The sequence below is a fragment of the Leptidea sinapis genome, chromosome 9 (assembly GCF_905404315.1).
Source record: "Leptidea sinapis chromosome 9, ilLepSina1.1, whole genome shotgun sequence".
Taxonomy (NCBI): domain Eukaryota; kingdom Metazoa; phylum Arthropoda; class Insecta; order Lepidoptera; family Pieridae; genus Leptidea; species Leptidea sinapis.
In genome coordinates, this window is record NC_066273.1 from 3,583,592 (window position 1) to 3,604,994 (window position 21,403).

At 36.1% G+C, this 21,403-nt stretch overlaps 1 protein-coding gene across 8 annotated transcripts in view; it reads right to left on the reverse strand.

Annotated features, from left to right (window-relative positions):
• LOC126965927 (kinesin-like protein unc-104) overlaps positions 1-21,403 on the reverse strand; it is a 211,160-nt gene that overhangs the window by 31,380 nt on the left and 158,377 nt on the right. For 6 of the 8 annotated variants that reach the window (XM_050809722.1, XM_050809721.1, XM_050809720.1 and 3 more), the window contains 12 exons: positions 21,142-21,285; positions 15,050-15,213; positions 13,524-13,663; positions 13,329-13,373; positions 10,499-10,627; positions 9,413-9,613; positions 8,689-8,846; positions 7,734-7,881; positions 7,336-7,502; positions 6,763-6,877; positions 3,853-3,986; positions 1,555-1,766 (listed from right to left, as the gene is read on the reverse strand). In XM_050809722.1, the coding sequence (XP_050665679.1) occupies positions 1,555-1,766; positions 3,853-3,986; positions 6,763-6,877; positions 7,336-7,502; positions 7,734-7,881; positions 8,689-8,846; positions 9,413-9,613; positions 10,499-10,627; positions 13,329-13,373; positions 13,524-13,663; positions 15,050-15,213; positions 21,142-21,285 (1,757 nt within the window). The remainder of the gene's footprint in view (positions 1-1,554; positions 1,767-3,852; positions 3,987-6,762; positions 6,878-7,335; positions 7,503-7,733; positions 7,882-8,688; positions 8,847-9,412; positions 9,614-10,498; positions 10,628-13,328; positions 13,374-13,523; positions 13,664-15,049; positions 15,214-21,141; positions 21,286-21,403) is intronic. The other 2 variants (XM_050809719.1, XM_050809718.1) reach the window with 2 other exon arrangements.

Here is a 21,403-nt window from a genome sequence, read left to right on the forward strand (position 1 = left end):
GGCGGCTCGAAGGACCATTTTGTAACGGGCATTTTTTCGGATTATTAAGCTGTTATAAAGTAATATAAACAAGCAGCAAATAAACAAAGCGGCGTAATTGGAACATGACCAACTAGATTATACAAAATACTCACTTATATACACACCTTATCATACATCCATAATAAAATATATCATAATATACTATTTTTAAAAATGTATAGAGCTAGGCATAAATATTTATATAAATAGTAACGGAGATTTTTTTGACACACATATATAAATAAAATGCAAATAAAAGTAATCACACAAAAAATAACGTAAAATAAAACGGGTAAAAAAGATTATTGCATATTGATTAAAAATAATAAATTAACTAAAATGAATACATAAAAACATAATGAAATTTATAAAATAAAAATACACAATTCAAATGGATCTATTTTTCTAAGTTTTGTATAAAAACAACTATTAACATATGTTTTAAAGTATTTTCTAAGACTATAGGTATTATAAGTTGGCAATTTAGAAGGCTACTGTAGCTTAGCGTATCTATTACGTTACAAACAATAATATTATTTATAAATAGTATAAAATTTCTATATTGTAATAATTGAGTCTGCATCGCCTTGCTAGAGAGCATAAGACTTGCCATGACTTATAATATTTTTTTCATAAAATGCCTACAGAAGGTTTGTTCATTCAGCTAGTCACATCACACGTTAGTACGTAATTACTTATATAGGATATGTTCCGATATGCACTGCGACCACTGTACAGTGTGACGTCAATTTAGTATACTGTGAAGCCGTTCCTTTATAGCCAGTTATACTGGTTACTATTTAATACCAAACGCAACCCCGTATACTGTCAGCCGCATTTTTTGACGCAGCATTCAAATGAGTGTATTAATGTTTTCTAGTTCATTAAAAAATAAATGTTGTTGGAGTACTGTCAAATTAAATATATTTGGGATTAAACTGTAGGTATTGTTTATTAAACGTTAGGCACTCGAGTGGTTTTGACTGATCACGTGATCAAAGTAATGCGAGTACCTTACCTCGAAACGCCAGTGCGCACAATAGAATATGGCGGCGATTTATAACGTCATATATTTCCCTAGGGTACTGCGCCAGTATACTGGCAGTCCATAACGGAACGAATTTTCAGTGATACAGTGATAACACTGTGCAGTGCTCGCAGTGCATATCGGAACATACCCATAAATGCGGATATTTATAGCTCTAAACTATTCCTAAAAAGAACAAACCTTCCATAAATATAGAACTACCCACAATCTAAAATATTAGATCATTTATACGTCTAAATAGACTATGACAGCTTTGAAAACCTCAAAAAAAAAGAGTTTTAAATCAACCTCTATTTTGAGTAATGCACGCACACTAACACAAAGTGTCATACAAACCGCGAGTGTAAGACCCAACTAAAGTTGCCTGGCCTGTTCTTATCGGTTGTCTAACAGCAAGATACTATATGTAGACGTATAAATTATCTCGGCTCAAAATCAATCAACCAATCTTTATGTATCAGTGTGTGACGTCACGTGGGTCTCACCTCAACTTCTCGAGCGTCCAGTAATGAGTGGCTCCGTTCTTGGTGTCGGTGACTTCGACAGCGACCACTGTGGGCGCGCTCAGTCGGAACTCGTCGTCGGCGTCGTCGCGCGGCGCCAGTTCGGCGGGAAGCGGTGAATACGGCGTGTCGGTCAGCAGTGTAAATTGGAACTGCACCTTCTTGCGTAGCTCCACCGATATCGCGTTCGCTTCCTATTTCGCCGAAGGATAGATAAGTTAATTGTTGTGATATACCTGTGGGAGGCTTTGCACAGGATGCCGGCTAGATTATGAGTACCACAACGGCGCCTATTTCTGCTGTGAATCAGTAATGTGTAAGCATTACTGTGTTTCGGTCTGAAGGGCGCCGTAGCTAGTGAAACTACTGGGCAAATGAGACTTAACGACTTATGTCAAATGGTGACGAGCGCAGTTGTAGTGCCGCTCAGATTTTTGGGTTTTTTAGAAATCCTGTGCGGCACTTATATTGTAATGGGCAGGGCGTATCAATTACCATCAGCTGAACGTCCTGCTCGTTTCTTCCCTTACTGTCCTTAAAAAGCAACAGAAACACCAGACATTTACGTTTAAACTAGATTGAGACATGGTGATAGCTGGGTCAGGAGATTTTCCTAAGAATACGTCATCAGTTGCGATGCTGTTCTCAATTTCTAGTGAGACAACGCTATAGATGTGTCTGTGTGAGCTGTCAGTATGACACATGTCAATGCGGTTTCTTGCCACTGTGTGTGACAGAATTACCCGAGCAAAATATGTTTTTTTAACTTAATAAAGCGGTAGCAATTGTGACCTAATAAGTTAATAAATTAATTAATTTAAATCTAAACAGATCGAGTCACACGGGCTACTAATTAGTTAAGATTGTTACTAATTAATTTTATTTTCATTGAAAAGGTACCTAAAGTTACTTAAAAGGACAATCAATCGTGAAACTTATCGTAACGTAGTCTTAGGCTAGGGTTACTATGGATGCGAGTTCTGACGAAAATTTGTCCTGACGAGTTCTGACAGATTCGTTAGAAGAAACAAACGCTTTGTATCCAATGACAGTGTTTACACTGGCAACAACGAACGCGTCAGAACATGCACGACGTCGTCAGAAGCACTCGAGCGCTCAAACGAGTTTGATTTTTTCGCACGACCTACGTCTGTGAATTTCGAGTGATTTGGTTTCCACCATGGATAACGTCTCTTATAGAAAATTACTCGTTGACATGCTCTGACAAATTCATCAAATTCGTCCATTTTCGCTGGACGGCAGAAACGAACTGACTATCAGAATAACAGAAAACGCGCACAGTGTAAACGCCTTGTTCTGACGAGGATTTCGGACGTACTCGTCAGAACAAATTTTTGTCAGAACTCGCATCCATAGTAACCCTAGCCTAAGGCTATCGTGGGAAAATAATACCAGGCGGAGTTTATTATTATACCAAGGATTGGAATGCGTTGGGCCTGGCTATGCCGAGTGGTAGACCCTTTAGGCATAAAACGGCATAAAATGCATTTATTTCTCAAAATTGTTTACTTTAGAAATCTTTTTCATGTCATTTCTAATATACTAGATACTACTATCGCTTAGAAAACAAATGGCGCTCTGAGAGAGCTGCGCAAGAAACTCTCTCAGCATTCATTTTTTTGCGCTCTTTTTAATGAAATAATAACTTTAATTAACTTTCGCTCCATTACCAGGTAAAAGACATAGCACTTTCGTAAAACAGACCAAAAGCAATTTACTTAAGTAGACATTTTTCAAAAATTTTTGTGATAAATTCAAATTCAAATATTTTTATTCAAAATTGGATTAAAATCACTTATTGAAAGTCAAAAACTACCACCCATTCAAAAGAGACTGCCTCAGACCTGAGAAGAATGGGCTCAAGAAACTCAGCGGGTTTTTTTTTTAATATAAACTATGGATTACATTCCGAACATTTATAATTAAAGAGCCTGAGGGTGTTCGCTTTATTCCCAGTCCGTGGTGTCATTAAGTAAATCGTTTATGCTATAATAACCTTTCCCACATAAACGTTTTTTAACAATTCTTTTAAATTTCGTAACACATTTGTTTTGTACATTTTCTGGGATCATATTGTAGAAGCATATACATCGCCCAACAAAAAACTTACTAACTTGACCCAACCGAGTAGTAGGCATAACAAGATAGTATCAATCTACACCTATTTCTGAGTGAAAATATTTTTTTGTAGAAGAATAGAAGTCTATCTAACTCGAAAATAATAAAAGAAACGAACATAAAAGTAAAATATGAGTGTACCTTGAGGAATATGGCGTTCCCCCACAGATCGTCCCGCAGCGACGTGAACTGGTGGTACTTCCACTTGCGGAAAGCCCACGCGGCCAGACCCACCTCACGCGTAGACCAGCACTCCGTCTCAAACAGCGGGTTGACTGCGCAATGACAAAATTATCAATAAGTCTTAATATTCTATATTTTTTTATGAAAATAAGGGAAGAGACGAGCAGGACGTTCAGCTGATGGTAATACGCTCTACCCATTACCACGCAGTGCCGCTCAGGATTCTTGAAAAACTCAAAAATTTTAAGCGGCACTTCAATTGCGCTCGTCACCTCGAGACATACGATGTTAAGTCCTCATTTGCCCAGTAATTTCATTAGCTACGGCACCCGTTAGATCGAAACAGTAACGTTTACACATTACTGCTTCACGGCAGAAATAGGCGCCGTTGTGGTACCAATAATCTAGCCGGCTTCCTGTGCAAAGGAGCCTCCCAATATGGTAAATAGTAGCTAGTAGCCTCTTGCCCCACACACCCAGTTTGTGGAATCATCATCCTTAAAGGCCGGCAACGCTCCTGTGATTCCTCTGGTGTTGCAAGAGATTGTGGGCGGCGGTGATCACTTAACAACAGGTGACCCGTACGCTCGTTTGTCCTCCTATTCCATAAAAAAAAAACCGGCATCATTATTCCCGAAATGGAACTTAGAAGACCTTCAAGCTTATAATGTACTCCCACTTTATAGGCCGGCTACGCATCTCTAATGTCTTGCAGTTGGCCATGGACTCTTCGTCTTCTTCTCTCTTCCTAAAAGAGCAACTTGCCAGTATGTATCTCTAATATAAGAAAAATATATAATATGCTAGGTCTATTCTATGTTCAGGGCTAGTCTCCCCTCTTATTTCAAGTGTCTTAAGATGGTCCTGGATATGCCCAGGTCACCGGTTATCTTGTTTCTCTTCTTAGTGATGCGGCAGCGGTTGCATTGCTTCATGACTATGTTCTTCTTAAATTTTTAAGGCCTTGTTAGCGTCCAAAATTATATATACAGGCTGGCCGAGAATTGATGTCCAAAGCTAAAATTTAAAAGCCTCATGGTGATGACTATCCGAATCCCCCTATGTATGTTCTACGATTTTGCGTAGTTTAGGAGATAATATTTATTTTCCCTTTTATTCGTTTTTTTCACCTAATTGTGGTTTAGGACTTTTTTCTAATTTTTTTGAACACTTTTAGTTAATTTTATTGTTGATAATTATTAACTGCAGTTGCAATAACCACATAAGAAACTATGAATAGTTTAGACAATGCGGAACTAGTTTAGAATTGAGTCGTAAGTTCAAGATAACTGCTCCAACTAAATTCATGAAAATGTTCAAGGTATCAAAAATAAAATAAAATGGGGAGCCTAGGCCTCTAACTATTTTTAAAAACTTCCCAGAACATTGGCAAATAAAATGAGCCAAATTCAAATTTTAGCTTTGGACGTCAACTTCTCAGGCATCCAGTATAAGGCACGCTTTCAACTCTAAGAAACGTATAGCAAAACAATAGCATGTTTTAACATCTTCATCACTTCAGCCGAAAGATTTCCACTTCTAGACAAAAGCCTCCCGCAAAGATCTCCAAGACGATCCGACCCTCATCCAACCTATTCTGGCAATCCTGACCAGATCATAGGTCCATCTTTGGGCTACCAAATCTGCGTCTTCCAGTACGTGGTGACCATTCAAGAACTTTACGGCCCCATCGACCATATGTGCTTCGGACATGTCCAGTTTCACAATCATCCTACTATTTCGGTGATTTGGTTCTCCTACGGATCTTCTTATTTCTGATTCGATCTCGGAAGGAAACTCCGAGATATTAACGGAGTTATAATAATAACTCCGTTAGTATCTTGAGACATTGTAATGAGCCTTGCGAAAAGACAATTTCATTCCATTTCATTTCAATAGGCTACGTAAATGACAAGAAACAGTAAGTAATTTGCTCAATATATTATTTGTTAACCTAGATTTATGATGCAACATGAAAATTTCCATGGACATGGTTCAATGGAAAATGCTAGTCACGAGTTTAGGATAAAGAGCAAATTTATTTATTTATTAATATAATATACACCCTTCGCCAAACTTTTCGTTCGCTCTGAAGTAGATACGCCTATCCGTTTGCGCAGATACATTCCGCATTCGTCCATCCAAGATTCTATTTATTATTGCTGCCTGACTATTCGCAGCAATATCGGAGCAAACTAACAGTTTGCCGAAGTGTTATGATGTAGGATAACTTCTTTTCGTATATATTAAAATACTTAGGGTATGTTCCAATATGCACTGCGAGCACTGCACAGTGCTATCACTGTAGAAAAATTCGTTCCGCCAGTATACTGCCGCAGTACCTTAGGGAAATATATGATGTCATAAATCGCCGCCATATTCTACTGTGAGCACTGGCGTTTTCGAGGTAAGGTACTCGCAGTACTTTGATTACGTGAATCAAAACCTCTAGAGTGCCTAAAATATTAATTAAAATATTTTTAATTTGACAGTACTCCAACAAAAGGGTTTTTTTAATGAACTATAAAACTTTAAAACACTTATTTGAATGCTGCTTTAAAAAAATGACGGGATTGCGTTTCGTTTTAAATAGTAACCAGTACAACTAACTATAAAGGAACGGCTTCACAGTATACTAAATTGACGTCACACTGTACAGTGGTCGCAGTGCATATCGGAACATACCCTTAAAGTATTGGTAGAGGATGGCTGCTGTTTCCGCATTTCAATTCCATTTAGCTTGCAGTGTTGGCCAGTCATTCCAACCAGCCTAGCTCCTTCCAGAAGTTAACACCACTCCTGTTGTGCTCGCAGACTTTTTGTTTGACCTTGTATTACAATTAATACTTATAGTACTGGTGTGCTCACCGAATATGTCCTCATCGTTGTGGAAGTCCTCGGGGGTGTAGGAGCTGTACATGGACATTGTAACGCTCTGCTCCTCCACCTGGCGCTGCAGGGCGTCGATGCGAGCCTCGTAGTTCTGTACAACAATTACATTTATGACTCATTTTATTTTTATTCATTTATTAAAGTGCACCACATCACGTTATAGAATACAATTTTCTACATCTTAAGTTGCAGTTGTGCAAAAAAAACACCCAATCAGAGGCAAGAATAGGCAAAATGGTGACTGTATCCCTATCAACAATATTATTGTCTTTAAAGTAAAACTGTCAATACAATGATAATTCTGAAGTTTGCCGAATGTCAAGCAGCCTTGCAAATAAACGCGGGAAACGTATAGTACGTATAGTATAATAGGTCCAAATAAACCAATCATAAGCAAAATGTCTGTTTGTAAACATTTTGCATATTATTGGTTTATTACCAGGTATAACTTTATACCACGTTTATTTGTAAAGCCGCTATATAGTCAGTTTGACAACTAAGTATGTAGCAAAATGTATGTATGTGGTTATAAAGGAAATAGTTGCTCACCTTCCTCTGTTCCTCGAACTGCTGGTCGGCATGCTCCTTGTCCTTGCGGAATTGCTCCTCGAGCGCCACCAGCCTCTTGCGCATCTCTACCTTCAGATCTATCCCCTGCTTCTCCAGAAGTTCCACTTGGGCGTAATCCCAGTCCACGGTTTCCGTGTCACTGTCTTCTACAATATGTCAATGTATTTGTGAACACATTTTTACGCGATTTTTTTTTGCGATATTAATTATATAAATCGATACCAATATTACATATTATGGAAGAGTAACTGTCTATCCGTCAAATACTCTTTCTAGACAATACATTAATTTAAAAAAAATCCTGTAAAATGTTTAACACATTACCTACACTAGAACTAGTTATGTATAGAAAAATGTGAAGTTATTGGATAACTCACTCTCACTCTCATTGTTGAGGGCGGGGCCTGTGATCTCCTTGTTGGAGACACGTTCCTCGCGCGGCTGCCCGGGGTGAGTAAAGCGGAACACATGGTTCTTGCCCAGGATGACCCGGGATCCCGTCTTCAGTATGATCGGCTCCGTAACCTGGTGGCACATGAGTATTTGTTATCCGTGGTACAGTTACTATTTGTTAGTTTTGTATGAGCAATTGAGAAACTGTACTTAATTTGATTGTAACATGGGGTAAAAGAAAAGATAATAGCAGTTCTTGAGAAGAAAATGATGGAGAGATATGGTCTTGTAGAAATAATAAAAGAAATGAAATTTGCTACAGAACCTTCTTATTGCGTGAAAGTGTGGATGAAGAGTTGAAAAGGTTCTATGCATACACTACCTAACCAGACTGTTGCACAGTACCAAGAACAAGACTTTAGTAAGAGTAGAAGAATTCAAGAAAAATTAAGGACTGCAGCATATAGAGATCTGTTATCTCTATCTACCCTTCTGGAAACAAAGATAGAGAAGATAAAGATAGCTATTCCTATGTATCCGGGTGTAGGGGGGCCAAAGTCGTCTTGTGTTCCTCAAGCCTCGGCTTAGCTGTAGTCACGCTAAAGGGAAGGGAAGAACAGATATAAAAATCTATCTGACGAGCTACGAAACTCTACGAACGAATATCTAGCTAAACCACGTCTAGGGAACGATTCGGTGAGAGTTGGCTTAAGCGCGCGATTTGCGTGAGCAAACACGACGCTTACATACGACGTTGCCATAAGTACGATGACTCTGTCTATCGTCACTTTATGTCTAAACGATAATTCATTACGCTGCATACCGGGAGTATTGACTATACAATACAACTGAGCTGTTGCCTTGAGTTGGGTAAAATGATATACATTTAAGTGCATGCAAATTCATACTGTAATTCAATGTAAATAAAGAATAGTTTACCTCACGCCCATTGACATAGACGAGTGCGCCACGGTGAGGGATCAAGCAAATAACGCCGTCCGTATTCTCGAAGATGCAATGCTCGCTCACGATGTGGGCGCCCGACAGCTGTATGTCTTGCGGGACGTTGGCTTCGGCCGTGCCCACACGGGTAATACCTGGATAAAGTAACTCTTTAAGAAAAGAAACATGCCTCACCAAAAACATTCCATGTAGTTCCCAAGATACCACACTATGGTTAAAAAGATAGATAATTGATGCTAGTGTATAATTATGATAAGAACATTTTATCCTAAAAGTTTTCCAAAAAGAGCAGAAATTTGTAACTTCATATTGTAGTCTAAAATCAAAATAACCCTTAAAAAAGAGAAAGAAAGGACCGAGAATTGATCCTTGCGGAACTCCCAGTCTTAACAGAGTATCTAAAGTATAACGCTACTGACCTCAAATGTCTATTTTGGATTTGATACAAGAAAATACAATACGGATTTGTTCGAATGGGTTGGTTGATTGCTCTACCTTGCGAAGTATTTTGGAGATATTGCTGTGAGAGTATTAAATCGGCACTCTGATACACTTTGCCGGAATTATTACGCATCCGCAATGTTAAATTAATATGAGCAAATAAATAACGAATGTTTTCATAAAGTGTTTCACAAGATGGCGGTATCAGCTCCAATTTATAATAAGTTCAAAGGTCTATACCGTTATGTTGAGGACTTACCATCTTTTATGTAATAGATGAGACATTCAGACAGATTAGGGTCCTCATTAAGGTTCACCAGATGAGGGGTCTTCTTTGGCGAGTACACGCCGACGGTGATACCCTCCTTCACCGCTAGACCCATCTCGGCAAACACCGCTTCGCGTTGAACCCGGATCTGTTCAGTACGTTTCAACTTCTCCTCCCAAGTCTCATTCAATTCTAGGAAATGAAATCATAATATTATCAGCAGGAAATCTACTGCACTTGTATTTTTATTACACTTTTAGGTGCCGGTGTAGTTAAAACCTTAAGGGTAAAATGGAAAGCGTTATATTAAGTTTCCATAAAAGAAATAATTGATGAACTAAAATAGCAACACCTATTTTATTAATTAGAAGTAATAATAATATTATAATCGATTTACGGCAAATGGAAAAGGTGAATGGTGGGTATTCAATTAAGATATAAAAAATAACGGGTTGCACTCCGGGAGTGCCGGCAGAAGTGAAAACTTGAACATTAACGTTGTGCATTTTTGAATATTTTGGAATGGTTAGGGAATAATTTCGCTTTTTTGTGGTTAAACACAATATCTATTTATGTACGAAGCAGAGCGCAAAGATAACCACGAACAACAACAACGGGTCTTTGCACTTGTATAATAATTTTAAGATGTGCATTGTGTATGAACCTCTAAACTGCATATGAAGTCCTGGTACATATTGCTAGCATGACACATAATTTCAACCGCTATGAAAGATATTACTATCATCGCTTCCATATTTATGTTCTCTTAGTGTCTTTGTAGTAATACATCGTGCGCATGACATTAGAATATATTGAAGTATAAGACAATCTCTTCTTCAATTATGATCGCCTGGTACCGAAACACTGTATAAAATTAATTTTTAACAACTGACTTGATAATTTTCGATCAGGTCACGTGTCCCGACCCGAGTTTAATATTTTATATCCATCCCAAGAAAAGTGCTCAACGCCGCTATACAAGTTTTTCACTTCAAGAACGAATAAACTGAAATTTATAGAATATTTTTTTTATTATTTTCTAGTTGCAAGACTAACAAAATAATAAGCATATCAAACCAGCAATGAGCTTCTCAGAAGCCTGCAGCTGATCCACCGCTTCTTCGGCGATGGTGGTCGCAGCTCGGGACAGCTTTGGAGACAACACTTCCTCTTCACTCTTCTTGCGCATCGGCGACGGTTCCCCTGCTTTGTAACAAGATTTATACATCATTAGTTACTTACTGAGTAACAATAAACACCAAATAGTCTTATTTATATTAAACTGCTTTTAAATATGAAGTGTTCAGCTTTTTAGCAATTATAAACGATAGTTTTCAATAAATTTTTTTTTATATAAAAACCACTTTTTTTTCTCTTTGTTCTGCTAATATCGGAATCTTCTGGATCTATGAAGGGAGTTTCACTGGCTGGTAGCACATATTGTACAGAGCAATTATTTTGTCAGATCAGTTAGTTATAATAAACTGAAGTAAGCTCAGCCTATTAAAATTTACGATTCAATATTAAGTTAACTGAAGTATAGTTCTCAAAAGTATAATCCCCGCGCGTTAAAATGGGGACAGGCCTCCATGTTAGGACGTCACGTCTAGGCAGAAAATCACCAATCAAAAGTGTCTGCTGACGTCACACAGACATCAATTCTACAAAGGTTGGTTCACTTGAAATGAGACTATAGTCAATAAAATGAGTTGAAAGGTTCAAAGGAATGGCTAATTTGTGATCCAGAAATACAGTTGCATGGGTTATTTCACAATCTTTTAAAGTAAGATTTACGTATACTGTCCAGTGTGGAAAAACTATTAAATTAATTTTAAACTCATTTCAGTAATTTAAAAAAGGTTTAATGAAAAGGCTGGTTGCAACGGTAACCGCTTTATATTCTTATTAATAATAAAAAATTAAATATATTTAACAAAATACCTATTGTTAAAGTATTTATTAAGAAACATGTAATAATCAAGCAATATATTACGTATATATAATAATAACATCACAAAATATATATTATAGTACTTATCTATAGCTACACATGGTCATGCTATAAAAATTGCAAATATTCATCAAAGCTGAAGCAAGAGACGTGATTTTGTACAACTTCGCCATCTGCCAAGCTTGATGCTTTGAAGGGCAAAATTAAAAACAAATGTCAATTATTTTTCTCCATCTCTCTTCATATATGTTTCATCTTACAGATATGGTCTTCCAACAATTTTTATTCTTTTTTTATTTTATGAAAATAAGGGACGACACGAGCAGGACATTCAGCTGATGATAATTGATACGACCCTACCATAACAATGCAGTGCCGCTCAGGATTCTTGAATAACCCAACAATTCTGAGGGGCACTACAATTCGCTAATATACATAAGATGTTAAGTCTCATTTGCCCAGTAATTTCACTAGCTACGGCGCCCTTCATACCGAAACACAATAATGTTCACACATTACTGCTTCACGACAGAAATAGGCGCCTTTAATCGCCATAATCTAGCCGGTATCCTATGCAAAAGAGCCTCCCACTGGAGGTCTCTCAACATAATATCATTTTTGAGTTATTAAATAATTTTCGATTAAAATTTATTTTCTCGAAAGAAGATACGCTAGTCTACACCACTTTATCAAGGTTTTTTTACCATTTTAGCGCAAAACAATGCAATTGGAGTTAAAAATTTTGTTCGGTAAACTTACTCGATCTAGTTCTAGAAATTTTAACATTTTTAATAGTCTGATGTGTTATGCATTTTTAAAAAATATATCGCTAGAATTGGACCCTGTCATTTTTATATAAATAGTAGCTGACCCAGAAGAAGTTGTATTGCCATATAGAGTAAGAACTCTATTGCGTATCTGTGGACGGATATTAAAATCGCGATACAAAAAAGGTGTTGATGGTAGACGGGTGAAAATTTGAAGTTGTGTGTATTTTTAATGATGAATCATAATAAAGTAAATTGTCAAAAAAAAAAATTGTGGTATGAAAAATAGATGGTGTCCGATTCTCGCACCTACCCTATATACAGACAAATTTTTAAACACATTGGTTTGGCGTTTCGGAGGAGTTTGGTAAACACCGGGGCACGAGAATTTTAATATTAGATGTATTCTCATTGTTACGGTAATCTGTGTTTAGTATTCTTGTGATATTAAAATCGAATGGGGTATTAAAGAGAACTGCAAAAGTATTACAAATTAAAAAAAAGAAAGGGTCAAAAAAAAAATTGAAACTCTTCATTCGTTTGGTATAACCGAATTTGGTAAAGTCGAATGTTTGTGCAGTGGGCTACTGATGACAATGAACTTTTTCCTGAATGCGACAGAAAAAAATCCGGCCGTCTACATAGTATTCATACTAGAAAAGGTGATCACCTATTGTTCTATCACCTTACCTTGTAATATCATTGAACATGGAAGAGTTGTTATTATTTTTTAAATGGTTGAGTTTAATTATTATTTAGTCGTTCTAAGCATAATTGAAATGCATTTAATTACTATTAATGTGTGATGATTTCATTCGGAGCGCATTTGTATTTTTAATTATTTTAATAATATATTAAAAATGATTTTATAATCAATCAGGTTATTAATATAATAAAAGTGAAGCAATAAATAATTTATGCCATTAATACAATTATAACATATATATATATATATATACCCACACACATCATTCGATACGTAACTACAACTACACTCACACATAACCAACACCGATATAAAGCGAGCGATATCATGTTATTGTAAAATGAATCTAACGCCACAAGCAACAAGGTGCAATAATCGGTCGTGTCGGGTTTGCGCGTGCGATGTTTTCGCGTGCGACGACCCATTATGAGGCGAAGCGGTACAGGGTATCGGGTGTACGAATGCGTAAGCCTCTTTACTTACTCGCAGTCTGTTCTTTCTTTTCATAAACGACTCGACCATCTGGTCCTTTGAGTTTGAAAAGAAAATTACAAATTAATTATTCATTACTTTGTGGCTTCATTATATTTATATCGGTCTATCACAATCACAAGACGGTCTATACCCACGTGACTCCTAAGCTAACTGAACACATGACACCTCTTAGCGGTTGCTTACCTTCTTCGACGTCGATGCCTTCGGCTTTAAGCAGTTCGCGAAGTTTGAAGATCTCTTCCTTGAGCTCGCGAATGAGTTTCGCATTAGCATCTTCGTTGACCACGGCTTTGCAAACTATTTGTTTGGCGCGGTCGGCATATCTGAGGCAAAAATTACACATTAGAGCACTCTATATTTCATTTTTCTATCCTTAGAATACACTCATGTGCATATGTTAGATATATTTCAGATTACCTAAGTCACCGAAACAAAGAATATCAAAACCTAGTTGGCTTCAAATAAGAAAAAATATAGTGACTACAAAACTGGAAGTTTTGGAAGGAATACTCACTGTTCAGGAGCACACCTCTTTTGCCAATTCACACGTCACTAATACTTAATGTTTTGGTAATCAAATATAACTACTGGTAAACTTAGCACTGTAACTTGAACGTACACTGTTGTCCAGGCGATTGATCGATCTTAGACCTTAGATTTCTATACTTTTCGTGAGCGTCGATGCGGTTACGCACGGGGCCATTAAGAGTTTTTTTTTTTGACAGTTCGCCAGATGGCGCACATCACGGATGTGCATGTAAGGAGGGAAAGTTTGAAATGGGATTGAATTTATGGCTTTCAGGACAAGTATAAGGGATTGTTCTGATGCCGCAACACATGCGATTACTAATTATAACAGTGATCACGACCATCATGCTCACGAAGCATCCTAACACAAACAATGAATTCAATCACTAAAAGTTGATGTATCCAACATATGATAATTTATATTTATAGAGTTACCCCCTTATTCATAATGGTCCGCTAACTTAAAATAGCCGTTAAGGAGTGTTTTTTCTCATTCCGACTTAGGTCAATAGAAGAAGACAGAGTGAGAATTAGCAATGTTTTAAGTTAGCAGACTATTATGAAAAGGGGGTTATTGTTTATTACTTTTTATGAAATATTTGATATTATTTAAACACGATTCATATAATGGATGGCAGCATCTTTTAAACTAATTTGTAGTGTATATTACAGCCATTGTAAAATACTCTATTTGATTGAAAAGAGTGGCCGTTGATTTTTTGTATGCTAGCTCTACTTTTTTCAAACATATGGCAGATCAGTAACTTAAAAGAAATATTTATAGTTGAAGCCTAACGGCCGTTCCCAAGATAAAAATCTTGACTATCGTTGACTTTTCTGTCCCAATAAACTTATCGACGGTAACTTACCTTATCCGTGCACGCTGTCTGTCAATGGGACGACGTATAGCTTACCAGCGATACAAAGTTTGTATGGAACATGCAATTCACGCGTCCCAATATAAGGCGATAAGAATGACTTATCGGGTATATTGGGACAGCTTCAGATTATTGACAGCTAAGTACGGTCAGTAGAAGGTAGTAATTTATCTCTATCTGTAGATAGTATATTGGGAACAGCCGTAAATAAATAAAGTTTATTTGACTTTTACATGCCTTCCAGCTACTCAATTATCGGCTGGACATCTAGTACAAGACAGATATTAATGGCTTTACACAAACCTGAGAGTACTGAGCGTCTCGTCGTAGTTGATATCTGCCGGCGATATGGCGGCGATCATAGCGGTCTTCGAGTTACCGCCCAGGTTCTCTCGCAGCAGCCAAGTCAGAACAGAATCGCGGTACGGAATGAAATCCGCCTTCTTCGACTTCTTGCTCTTGGACGCCTGACCAAACATAATTTACCCATTATAGACCGTAGTTCGAACTTTAAAAATTAAAATTAAAGGCCTTTTCATTCTGTTTCATGCCTAAATACTTGTTATTATTATATACGAAGTATACATAAGTATTGCCACAAGGGAAACCATTCAGTCAGTCCGTATGTTTCAAGATTTTCTATAAAATATTCGCTAATGATTACGTAATATTTTTTTTGTAAAATTTAGTGTAAATAATAATGACATATTGACATTGTAATATGGACATAAGTCCAAAAACTGCCTTTATTGATATAAAATCCGTCTACTTGCTATTTTTCCTTTTTACTGAGATAAATACTATCTTTAAAAAAAACACTTCAAATTCTTCGCTATTCTCGTGACTACTACGACTGAGTCGAATTTACTTAATATTGAATAAAAAATTAAAATTCGGTTATTTCTACACACGCGTTTTAATTAATTGAAAGTACTTTATTAAAGATCTACTATTTCTTTTGCAATTATTATACTACATAAAACAATGTGATAGTATACGTCGAGTTATAACACTATTATGGTATAATAAATTAATTAAAAAATTAATAAAAGTATTCAAACTACAGAATATATTCTATGGTGCAATGTATGACTGCAATGTATAACAATACACTATAAAAATGCTTAAGCGATACTTGATATACATAACTGGATTCAAAACAACAATAGTTTTTGGCAAATGCCCTCTTCCTTGCGCCTAATTATAACAATATCTTTTTAATGGCATATGAAGCACGAAAACGCTTGATTTGTGGCAACACAGAACACAGCAATGAAACCAACAGGGCGCATTATGTCGGCAAAGCAAAGGTGCCCAGAAGCTTTTTTGTGTGTACGCAATAATATATTCTGATGCAATTTGTCAACGCCAAAATTTGGGAATTGTACTATTAAAAGTATTGTATAGCAAACGCAAAGATTTCCGAAGCGCAAAGCTGTGTAAATTTCAAAGGATCTCTTAATAAAAAGGTTTATTTTGGTTTAATTCCTCCAGTTCCATCTTTAAACGTTTGTTTTTTAAAACAATCAAATTATTATGTCTATTAGTGCAACGTCATTTACAGAGGGAACGGTATTGCCGATTTGTGTTCTCGCTCGCACTTACCTTATTGAATATTATTATTCAAAGAGGAAAAGTTACCAATCATTTGGCCTTTTTAGCGTCATCTGCCCGTAACAGTCATAATATCACCTAGGTTGTATGTAATACGTCTTAATTTGTACCGGTACTTACACTGCCACTCACACCATTCAAATCATAAGTTAATAGTAAAACTGTACCGATATAACATAGAATGATTAAGATTTAAAACGCGTGTAATTATAAAAGATTTATACGAAAGTCGATAGAAAAATCCCGCCTAACTCACATCCCAGAAGACTTTTATCTCAAAAGACAAAGAAACTTTGGGTTAAATAAAGATTAATATTTATATCAACAACTGAAGTAAAAATTCAGTTCTAATTACACGATTTTTAATCTTTTAAAATAGTATATTGTTTAAATGTGTGTTACTTAATCAAATAACTGTATTCTGCTATTTTACCCTAGAAATGGGCGTGGTTACTTAGATCAATGCACATACAGTAAGTGGCACTACTGCTAAAGTATTTTGTAATAAAATAAATTAATTGAAATACTAATATTACTGTATGAGACTGGGCTGTCACACTAGGCTATGTTACTCGCGGCCCCTTCGGGTAAAGCCGACTCCATTCGACTGACGGTATCATCATACAACGTGGAGATACAATGGTGAAATTAAATGAATTGGGTAGACCTCTCTCACTCACACCCCTATAGATCTCCAGACGAAAGGTCCTGCGCTGATATCATCCAAGCTGTTCCGGTGATCTTGACGAGATCGTCAGTCCATCTTTAGGGGAGGTCTACCACCACTGCGTGTTCCAGTGTGTGTTCGCCATTCGAAAAATTTACTGCCCTAACGGCCATATTTCCGTCGAGGCAAACAATAGCCCGCTGCCACTTCCGTTTCACAATCGTTCGGTCTATGTCGGTGACTTTGCTTCTCCTACGATTCTCCTCATTTCTGATTCAATCTCGCAGGGAAACTCCGAGTAAAGCCTTATTGATTGACCTCCGTGCGACCATAAGGGTCATCACTGCCAACACACACTGGTTAAAAACCTTCGTCTTCACACACTGGTGGTATTTGGGACGAGAAGATTTTACGGAGCTTCCCCAATCCCATCCGAGTTGGATTCGACGAGTGACATCTTTCGCGAGATTGGCCTAACTGGATTGTTTGTCCAAGGTAGACGTACTCGTCAATAATTTCAAGACTGCAGTTCCCAGCTGTTAGGAGAGTAGAGCTACTTAACCGATAACAGTTAAAATGAATAAAAAATAATCATCACCTAAATAAATTAATTTTCCAACATATAATTTTGGAGCAATCTGTAGAGCCTACTTGTCCCACACCGCACTGTAGCCGTTCAGAACTCTTGCTTGCTAAATGTATAAGTTGTTTGTTTGAAAACTTCAATTATTTTCTTTTTTTTTACTTTACGGTTAACTAGCTCTACCTTTGTGTTCATATAATGTCGCCACTGCAGTACCACGCTGTATGTATTATAAATATTATTTCACTATAAATAGTTGCATTACGTATTACTAGGCTCGGCTCGATGAAGTGTTCACTTCTGTGTGTAGTCTTACGGCCGTTCACAAAATTCAGTCTATCTCTTACTTGAGATAAAAATCGTAACTATCGATGACTTTTCTGTCCCAATAAACTTATCGACGGTAAATCACCTTATCCGTACGCGCTGTCTGTCAATGGGACAACGTATAGCGTACCAGCGATAGAAGTTTGTATGGAAATTGCAATTCACGCGACCCAATATAAGGCCATAAGAATGACTTAAGGTATATTGGGACAGCTTCAGATTATTTACAGCTAATAATTAATGATAGTAGAAGGTAGTAATTTAACTCTATCTGTAGATAGTATATTGGGAACGGCCGTAAGGCACATAGTTTTTTTTAATAGTAAGATAACATTCCCACTAAGCTATTATTGTTTGAGGTTACCAATACGTTCGGGTTGATGAAAAACTTTAAGAATTTGATCGACAAAGCAAAAGCATCAAACTTTAAGTTTAAACTTGTCACTTACCGACTGTTTTCCCATTAAAAAGACGCAACAAACATTCAAACAAGTTTAGCTTACTTCATATACGAGAGCCACCACGGTCCATCATAATAATAAGTCATAATGACACATTACAATGAATATTATAAATATATATGAGTCAATACATTGCTAAAAGAAGGCGAACCGTTCCGAACCGGCGAATAGTCTATAATGTTTATTAAACGATAGACAGTGGCGACTACTGAGCCTTTTAACTGGCGTCTTATAATAATATTCAAATTGAAATATTAATTATTCAAAATAGGATTCAAATTCATTCCAAATAGACTGCCTCAGACCTGAGAAGAACGGGCGAAGGGCAAGAAATTCAGCGGGCTTTTTTTATAAAATATGGATTACAATGTAGTATCGTGGAATAAACATTTATAATTAAAGAGCCTGAGGGTGTTCGATTCATTCCCAGTTTCAAATTCAAATATTTTTATTCAAAATAGGATGTGACATCACTTACTGAAAGTCAAAAACTACCACCCATTCCAAAATGAATGCCTCAGACCTGAGAAGAATGGGCGCAACAAACTCAGCGGGCTTTTTTTTTTCATCGAATAAATATGTTAACAAAGTAATATTGTACAATAAAACTTATTATTTAATAGCCTGAGGGCGGTCACTCCATTCCCAATCTGTGGTATCATTAAGAAAGTCATTTATGTTATAGTAACCTTTACCACACAAACCTTCTTTAACAATTCTTTTGAATAACGTTATACTTTTGTTTTGAACATTTTCTGGGATCTTGTTGTAAAAACATATACATCGCCCCACAAAAGATCTACTAACTCGACTTAGCCGAGTAGTAGGCATCATAAGTTTATGTGTGTTCCTGGTGTTAACATTATGGTTATGATAGTTTCTGGCAAATTCACTTATGTGCCTATGAACATACAATACATTATCAAGAATATATTGAGAAGCAACAGTCAAGATGTTAATTTCTTTAAATTTTGCTCTCAATGATTCTTTAGGACCTAGGTTATAAATAGCGCGAATAGCCCTCTTCTGCAGCACAAACATTGTATTAATATCGGTAGCGTTGCCCCATAGCAATATACTGTGTATATAGCAATAGTCTGTGGTATCATTAAGAAATTCATTTATGCTATATTATATCTCACACAAAAGGTTTTTAACAATCCTTTTAAATTTCGTAACATATTTGTTTTGTTTATTTTCTGGGACCATATTGTAGAAGCATATACATCGCCCAATTAAAGACTTACTAACATATAGAACATAATCAAGAATATATTGAGAAGCAACAGTCGAAATGTGTATTTCTTTAAATTTTTCTCTTAATGTTTCTTTAGAACCTAGGTTATAATTGACTTATTATCATCCTACATGTACTAGAGTGAGAATTAATAAGTAAACTAATTATTATATTTGTATGCACAACAAAAACGAAACCAAAATTATTACATTTTTAATTTAAATAAATACTAATTCATCTCGATTAGAATTTGTGGTTTAATTTATTATATTTAAGACGCCTTCTTGTAGTAGTGGTGCATACGTTTGTATGTATGATGAACATGAATGTTTGTTTCCGAGTCATGAATATGAATGAGCTCATTAATGAATGTATTACGTGTGTTTCAAGCAGGTAAAAATCTGTGAGTAAAACATCTTCCCGATATAAAGGCGACTCAATTGGAAAATCAGAAGACGCTTGCCATGTGACTACCAGCAGAGCAGTCTGGGTTAGCACTGATGACGTACTAAATTGTAATAATGACAAAAAATTGCGAATCAAATATTCATAAATAATTTTCAAATAGGTTAGTCAATTGTCAAATTTATTTTTAAATATGGTATTTCTCTGTTTTGTTAGTAGATGCATATTAAAATTTAATAGGTTATTTACTTTTTAATAAAAATGTATAAACAAAAACAAAAGTTACAAAAGTTTCCGCAAGCCTATCGATTTGATGTTTGCGAAGCTAAGAAAAACGATCGAACGAAGATTTGTTCATAGATGCGATGTCGACAGTCGGCACCCAACACACTAGTAGGGAAGATGTTCTACTTACTTGGAGCCACACCCTCCAAATACTTTAGTTTTATTATCAAAACGATATCTAGCATCCATAGTACTAGTAGATAATTTGTGTTAAAGTGCTGTTAATATCTTTGACACTGTAATATTTTAAGAAAACGCATTATTAGGAAATAAAGCAAAATGCATTTAGAGAGAGATTCTCATTCATGTAGATTGAAAACGTAGAAAAAATATTCTATGAATTCAACATTTCGTTTAAAATTAACTTCAGGTTATTTCCAAAGATATAGTGATATAGTTATATTAAATATATTACATAATATAATATGTAGTCATAAATATCGATTATCCATGTGATGTGTGTAACTTTTAATTTCTTCTTAGTTTCTTTGTAATATTTTTTAAAATATACAAACTTGAAATGGAATGAAATCATTGTAGATTTGTAATGTTGTAATGAAGCCAACTATTTAGCTTAAATATATTTCACCATTTTTTTTATTGACAATATGTTTATAATGTGTGTGTTTGCAATTTTTAAATTATATTTTAATTTACCCTTTTAAAACAAGTATTTTCTTTTGAACTGTTGTTAAACATGGAAACTTATAATTTGTCTACATAATGTAGTGAAGTAATTAGTAATATTTGTAAGCTGTAAGTTTTCCTAAAATTGTAAAAATAAAATAAATAAAAATCAAATGATGCGAATCTTACAATTTCCGCGAGCGCCGAGATGACTTTCCCGAGCGTAGTGAGTGACTTGTTGATATTAGCGCCTTCCTTGAGGCGTGTCCCCTTAGCGCCGGTGGAGTCCGCGCGCTCTGACCCTGCCAGATCTACCAGTGATATCTTCGAGACCTGGAAATATATAGTTATTTGTAAAAAAGTTACTGGGCACACAATTATTACCTCCAGCGCTGAAAAACCCAACGGATGTTACCGCTGAGCTAACCTCCGATGCTCTACAGTCTTAGAT